Source organism: Chelon labrosus (genome assembly GCF_963514085.1).
Source record: "Chelon labrosus genome assembly, chromosome: 6".
In the NCBI taxonomy this organism is placed as follows: Eukaryota; Metazoa; Chordata; class Actinopteri; order Mugiliformes; family Mugilidae; genus Chelon; species Chelon labrosus.
In genome coordinates, this window is record NC_140342.1 from 29,036,822 (window position 1) to 29,043,790 (window position 6,969).

Sequence of the window (6,969 nt, forward strand, 5' to 3'; positions counted from 1 at the left end):
CCCTCCCTCTGGAACTCTCTCCCCAAACATATCCGCGACTGTACCAACCTTCCTACATTCAAATCTCTGACAAAAACACACCTTTTTAAAATTGCTTTTAATGTTAAGCTCAGTCTATTGTGTTTTTAGTGTTCTATTTCACATTGTTTTGCTGATTTGTTGTTCTTTTTATGTAAAGTGTTTTTGAGTACCTTGAAAAGCGCTTTTAAATAAAATGTAATGTTATTATTATTTATTATCATGGAGCTGAAATATGATCCTGCTTCCTCATTGGACTCCTTCACCTCAGCTGACTCTCTCAACAGCACACAGGTTTTTGTATTAGTCTTTTTCACTGTGTGACAGCGGCAACGGCTACAACATCTTTGTCTCTGGAACTAAACTGTATGTAACAGGTAAGAAGAAACATTTCTTTTCCTTCAGTTGTTTTATTGTAGAAGATGAAAATGTGTCTAAAGTCAGTTTGTGCTGCTTCAGTCTTTCCATGTTAGTTTTTTCCTCATTAGTAGAGAATTCATCCTGCAGCCATTGTTCCATAAGAAAAGCTCAATCATTTCTGAAAACATGTTGAAATCTGACTAAACAACTAAAGTTCTTCTTTATTTCTGTAAATATTAGTGACGTTCCAGACATTTAGGATTTGATCATCTCAGTAATTCTGTGACATGTGTTGTTGAAAACAAGATGATATTTGATGTTCACCTATTTCAGATTGTTTTGAAGTGTCTATTGATTGGATTGGATCATTTCTGAAAGTAAGAACCTTGTCAGATCTAATGGCTGTCAGTTCTTTTTATCTGATGGTAAATGTGTCTTTAATTGATAATGGATTCATAGAAAAAGAAAAAAACACAAAGTCAATGTGATATTAGAAGAAATAGAATTGACTCCTACAATGTTTTATTACTATCATCAGCAGAAAGTATTTGAACATTTGAACATGACTGACACAAACTTGTATATTGATGTGTTTTATTAGTGATTAAAGTCTGTGCTCTTAAATGTGGAATATTCAATACATATTGGAATCAGTCAAATGACAAATGAACAAGTGAAAAACACAATTCAGGGATTTGGAAATGATTTCCATATTTGATTAGATAGAAAATATTACAAAGACAGAAATCTAGATTTTCTTTTTCCTTTTAAAGGAATAGTTGCTTCTTTTAATATCATGTCACAGCTAATTAGGTTGATTATTAATAAATGGTGGTGATGGAGGTGAGAGGGTTCACCTATCCATCTATCAAAAGTGGTCCAAGGAAGGAGAAGAACCAGAGACAGGCTCATGGACGGCCAAGGATCATTGAGAAGGCTGGCCCGTGTGGTCACATCCAACAGACGAACTACTGTAGCTCAGATTACTGAAAAAGTTGATGCTGGTTGAACTTTGTTCTGTATTGATGAGTAGTTTAGTGATCAGAGTCCATGCAGTTTCCAGGATCAGACTGAATACAGAGCAGTGCTGGAAGCTGCTGTTGACTGTGTGAATGTGTGTCTGCTGTCAAACTTCAGATGAGCAGGTAGTGAAGCCCGTGGTGAGCGTGTACCCAGCAGCAGCATCCAGAGCCCACCTGGAGGGGAAGAGCTCCCTGCTGTGTCTGGCCTCAGCCATGTTTCCTCCTCTGGTCCAGTTCTCCTGGAAAAGACAGAAGAAGAACGGCCCTCTGGAGGAGCTGATCCCTGCTGAGGGAGAGCAGCTGGAGCTCAGAGAGTCGGGACGCAGGGCCTCCATCATGCTGCTGCAAGGGGACGATATGCACAAGTACAGATACCGCTGCTCCGTCAAGCACGAGGGGGGCACGGTGGAGGCCCAGACTCTACAAGGTAACCAAGGCTTGGTGACTGTGTTCAGCAGTGATTCAGCTTCATGTGGAGACGCTGTCAAAGAGAGCAGAGGAGCAGAGGACTGACATTTCTCACTGCAGCTCCAAACATTTGACTCCTTTTCTGTTTCAGAGCTTCCAGCTCCAGCAGCCTCCTGTCCTCCAGAGAGAGAGCCAGCAGACCTGCCAGCTCTGCAGCAAGATCACTGTAAGATCACCTGCTGCCTCTCTGCATGGACAGCTCCAATGTCCAATGAGGACACTACAACAACTTTACAGGATTAATCTGACACTTGCACTAATTCATATCTGTCTGTCTGTCTGTCTGTCTGTCTGTCTGTCTGTCTGTCAGTGTCCTTCCAGTCTCAGTGCAGGGTGAAGCTGCTCTGTCTGCTGTACACAGTGCTGATAGTGAAGAGTCTGGTGTACTGCTGTGGACTCTCTCTGCTGATGAGCCTCAGAAACAAGGGACCGTCCACCAACTCCACACATGCTGACTGACTGCTTTCTGCTGCTCTTTTCTCTCCATCAGATCTCATCAGTTCATCTCATTCATCACTTTGATCAGTATTCACAAATCTTGTTGTAATGTGCTTCTTTGTAATCTGTATCTTTTCATTCACGTCTTGATTGTCTTCCTTTAAATAGAAACACATACATTCACATACAAATCTGCTCTTATGACGTGTTGCTTGTTTTTTTTTACAGTAAAATAAATCATAAAATAAATCATATCTTAATTGTAGACATTTCAGCATTTAATGCAGCTTTTATTTTATTTTAAATACAACAACTTGTTAAATAATAATGTTGTTGTGTGTTCCTTCTTGTCTAAAGATTCGTTACATTGACACCCTAAAGTCATTTGATGATGGTTCGTAAGCCATTTTTAGTAAACATTAACATCTAGTGTTTCTATCTAAACCAGCAGGTGTGGTTGTTCCACCAGGTTCAGTTCTGTGTCTTCAGATCATTTAGTTTGTGTATTAGTTCTCTAATATAAATGTGTCGGTGTGGATGTCAAACTCTACGCTGACGACACTGTTGTTTCCACAGATGAACAAAGAGCAGAGCTGATTTGAAGCTACGACTGTTAAAAACTATCATTCAGTGGATTGATGAGTCAGTGCTGAGGTTTGAATGTTGAACAAATGAAGGATGGGTTTAATTAACAGTCATGAAATAGTTTCATTAGCAGCAGGTCAGTGTGTCAGGGGAAATTCAAGTGTTTGAGAGCTGAACACTGAAAGTTGATGGTCCTCTAACTGGACCTGTTAGTGGATACATCCTAATCAGTCATTAATCACAGAGGTGTCTGATCAATAAAATAACATTTAATGAATGCTCTTCTTGATGATTTCATCTTTAATCATCCAAACCTCTAAATACCCTCAACATGTTACCAGGACATGAGCTTCAGGTGGGTGATTGGACTCAGTTCAACTCTGTGTGGGTGGAGGGCTCAGAGGAAAAAAGTTTTACAGAAAACAAGAGAAAGGGAGGGGAGGTGATGAGTGTGTTGAGCAGCAGATATGAATCTGTTCTCACTGGATATTAGGATAGAAAACAAACTGCTGACAGCCAATCAGACTTCCTTCCTGCAGCAGACGGGCTGTGTGGGTTTGTGCTCTGCAGCCTCAACACCGTTAGCTGTGGCTTTTCACTTTAATGACACAATGACAGTTTCAACCACCAGCTCTGGTTAAAGAATCTCTCCAGGAAGCACCTGTGTTCTTCATCTGAGAGAGAAACACATTTACATTTATTATTCTACATTCCAATCAGTCCTTTTCAGGTCAACTGCTTTTTGCCATTAAATGAAAGGAATTCTTTTATTGTGGTGTGTTTCAAATCTTCCATCCTCTCATAAATGTCTCCTCTCTGATAAGTAGAACTTTGAAGAAGTCTTAAAATTGATCCCATGAGAGGATTTTCATCTTCTCTTAGAAACAATAATGCTTCCTTTTGTTGTGTTGTCATGAATCAGAACAGAACACAAGCCTCACTGAGACAGAGACACAAAGCCATGAGACAAACAAGTCATGCTGTTGTTCTGAAGCAGGCGTCCATGTTGGTTCACCTCAAGTATTGGAACAAAAAGTCTGAACGTCCCAATCACTTGTAATTTCTGATGAGTTCACTTCCTTAACCACACTGAGACACATTTCTCATGGTAATTCCATTCCAGCTTCATATTTTAGCAGTGCAGCAGTCTGTGCTTCATTCATAGGGTTCATAGACGTCACATCCAGGAACTGGAAGCAGCTTGTTACTTTATTTACTGACGTCCAAAATCTGCAAGTTCAAGTATTTGACTTGCTTTGTTAAGACACATAAAAAGCAGTTTGTCAAAGCCAGACTCTGGGATTGTGTGGCTTTCTTGTGTTTATTGAGTGTGTTCCAGTGAAAGAAAAGAGCAGCCTGGTGGAGTCTGCATTTATTAGAAAGAAACACAAGAGCAGAAGAAACAGCCTGCTGGAAACTGATGATGATTATTATACAAGTTACAGTTGAAAGTGGAAATAAACTAGACTACTAGAGAATGAAGACGTCATAAGAGTAGATTTGTATGTGAATATATGTGTTTCTATTTCCAGGATGACAATCAAGACGTGAATGAAAAGATACAGATTACAAAGAAGCACATTACAACAAGATTTGTGAATACTGATGAAAGTGATGAATGAGATGAACTGATGAGATCTGATGGAGAGAAAAGAGCAGCAGAAAGCAGTCAGTCAGCATGTGTGGAGTTGGTGGACGGTCCCTTGTTTCTGGGGCTCATCAGCAGAGAGAGTCCACAGCAGTACACCAGACTCTTCACTATCAGCACTGTGTAGGTGAGGCAGAGCAGCCTCTCTCTGTACCAGTGTGGGGCCGCTGGTGGAGGAGGAGGCTCTGGTACTTCTTTCAAAGAGAAATGAATAAAAGAGCATCAGCGATGTGTTTCTTTGCTGCCTCAATCATGAATCCAGGTCACCAAACCTTGGTTACCTTGTAGAGTCTGGGCCTCCACCGTGTCCCCCTCGTGCTTGACGGAGCAGCGGTATCTGTACTTGTACATATCGTCCCCTTGCAGCAGCATGATGGAGGCGCTGCGTCCCGACTCTCTGAGCTCCAGCTGCTCTCCCTCAGCAGGGGTCAGCTCCTCCAGAGGGCCGTTCTTCTTCTGTCTTTTCCAGGAGAACTGGACCAGAGGAGGAAACATGGCTGAGGCCAGACACAGCAGGGAGCTCTTCCCCTCCAGGTGGGCTCTGGATGCTGCTGCTGGGTACACGCTCACCACGGGCTTCACTACCTGCTCATCTGAGGTTTGACAGCAGACACACATTCACACAGTCAACAGCAGCTTCCAGCACTGCTCTGGATTCAGTCTGATCCTGGAAACTACATGGACTCTGATCACTAAACTACTCATCAATACAGAACAAAGTTCAACCAGCATCAACTTTTTCAGCAGTCTGAGCTACAGTAGCTCGTCTGTTGGATGGGACCACACGGGCCAGCCTTCTCAATGATCCTTGGCCGTCCATGAGCCTGTCTCTGGTTCTTCTCCTTCCTTGGACCACTTTTGATAGATGGATAGGTGAACCCTCTCACCTCCATCACCACCATTTATTAATAATCAACCTAATTAGCTGTGACATGAAATGAAAAGAAGAAACTATTCCTTTTAAAGGAAAAAGAAAATCTAGATTTCTGTCTTTGTAATATTTTCTATCTAATCAAATATGGAAATCATTTCCAAATCCCTGAATTGTGTTTTTCACTTGTTCATTTGTCATTTGACTGATTCCAATATGTATTGAATATTCCACATTTAAGAGCACAGACTTTAATCACTAATAAAACACATCAATATACAAGTTTGTGTCAGTCATGTTCAAATGTTCAAATACTTTCTGCTGATGATAGTAATAAAACATTGTAGGAGTCAATTCTATTTCTTCTAATATCACATTGACTTTGTGTTTTTTTCTTTTTCTATGAATCCATTATCAATTAAAGACACATTTACCATCAGATAAAAAGAAGTGACAAGGTTCTAACTTTCAGAAATGATCCAATCCAATCGATAGACACTTCAAAACAATCTGAAATAGCTGAACGTCAAATATCATCTTGTTTTCAACAACACATGTCACAGAATTACTGAGATGATCAAATCCTAAATGTTTGGAACGTCACTAATATTTACAGAAATAAAGAAGAACTTTAGTTGTTCTGTCAGATTTCAACATGTTTTCAGAAATGATTGAGCTTTTCTTATGGAACAATGGCTGCAGGATGAATTCTCTACTAATGAGGAAAAAACTAACATGGAAAGGCTGAAGCAGCACAAACTGACTTTAAACACATTTTCAGCTTCTACAAAAAGAAATGTTTCTTCTTACCTGTTACATACAGTTTAGTTCCAGAGACAAAGATCTTGTAGTTGCTGCTGCCACACATTGAAAAAGACTAATACAAAAACCTGTGTGCTGTTGAGAGAGTCAGCTGAGGTGAAGGAGTCCAATGAGGAAGCAGGATCATATTTCAGCTCCATGATGTGTTTCTCTAATGTTCACATCAACATGACTGTCTCTTCTTCTCTTTTCTTTTAGCCACACTAGTTCCTTTATTTTCTTTCCTGTACATTTTCCATATCATTTATTTTGGTATATTCTTAGCGGAATATATTTAATATAAAGCAGAACCCCATCCATAGCAGATGGTTTTGCTTCCATCCTCCAATCTCTCTTCTTGTCTGTCTCTGAGATGCTGCTGCTCCAGCAGACCCAGGGACGTGCACAGGGGGGTTGCTCAGGTTGCTCGGGCAACTGCCCATATGTCCTTCTCGACTCACGTTGCCCTTCTGAGGGAAAAGAAAAAAAATAAATGTACAATGGATGCAGAATTTCACGTAGGCCTAGATAAAAAAAAAAAATAATCGCAAAGCCTCATTCACTTCAATTCGGGCACCGAAAGTGAAAGTCAGGAGGGGCAAACTCTGTTTACGTGGCTGCAGCGCTGCACACTACCGGCAGCGGCCCTAGTAGGAGCACGTCGAGGTTGTCGTATAGACAGTAAAAGATAGGGTTGTCGGGTGAGACGACTCAACGTTGTCGGAGAAGGTGAGTTTGTGATGTGTAACAAACGAACG

General features: G+C 40.8%; 2 protein-coding genes across 3 annotated transcripts; one reads left to right on the forward strand and one right to left on the reverse strand.

Moving 5' to 3' along the window:
• Positions 1-239: 239 nt before the first annotated feature.
• On the forward strand, positions 240-2,424 carry LOC311489417 (uncharacterized protein). 2 transcript variants are annotated; one of them, XM_084546489.1, is made up of 4 exons: positions 240-395; positions 1,516-1,827; positions 1,960-2,034; positions 2,179-2,424. In XM_084546489.1, exons 2-4 carry the CDS (start codon positions 1,614-1,616, stop codon positions 2,325-2,327), a joined length of 438 nt encoding a protein of 145 aa, XP_084402615.1. In that variant the 5' UTR covers positions 240-395; positions 1,516-1,613; the 3' UTR covers positions 2,328-2,424. The 2 variants fall into 2 exon arrangements, with proteins under 2 accessions (XP_084402615.1, XP_084402614.1); XM_084546488.1 differs by lacking the exon at positions 240-395 and having other exon boundaries at positions 1,469-1,827.
• Positions 2,425-4,385: 1,961 nt separating this feature from the next.
• Positions 4,386-6,278, reverse strand: LOC311488952 (immunoglobulin lambda-1 light chain-like; the record flags this gene model as incomplete). Its single annotated transcript, XM_084545821.1, has 3 exons — positions 4,386-4,733; positions 4,821-5,132; positions 6,221-6,278. The coding sequence occupies 3 exons, from the start codon at positions 6,276-6,278 to the stop codon at positions 4,561-4,563; spliced, it is 543 nt and encodes a 180-aa protein (XP_084401947.1). The 3' UTR covers positions 4,386-4,560.
• Positions 6,279-6,969: the final 691 nt, after the last annotated feature.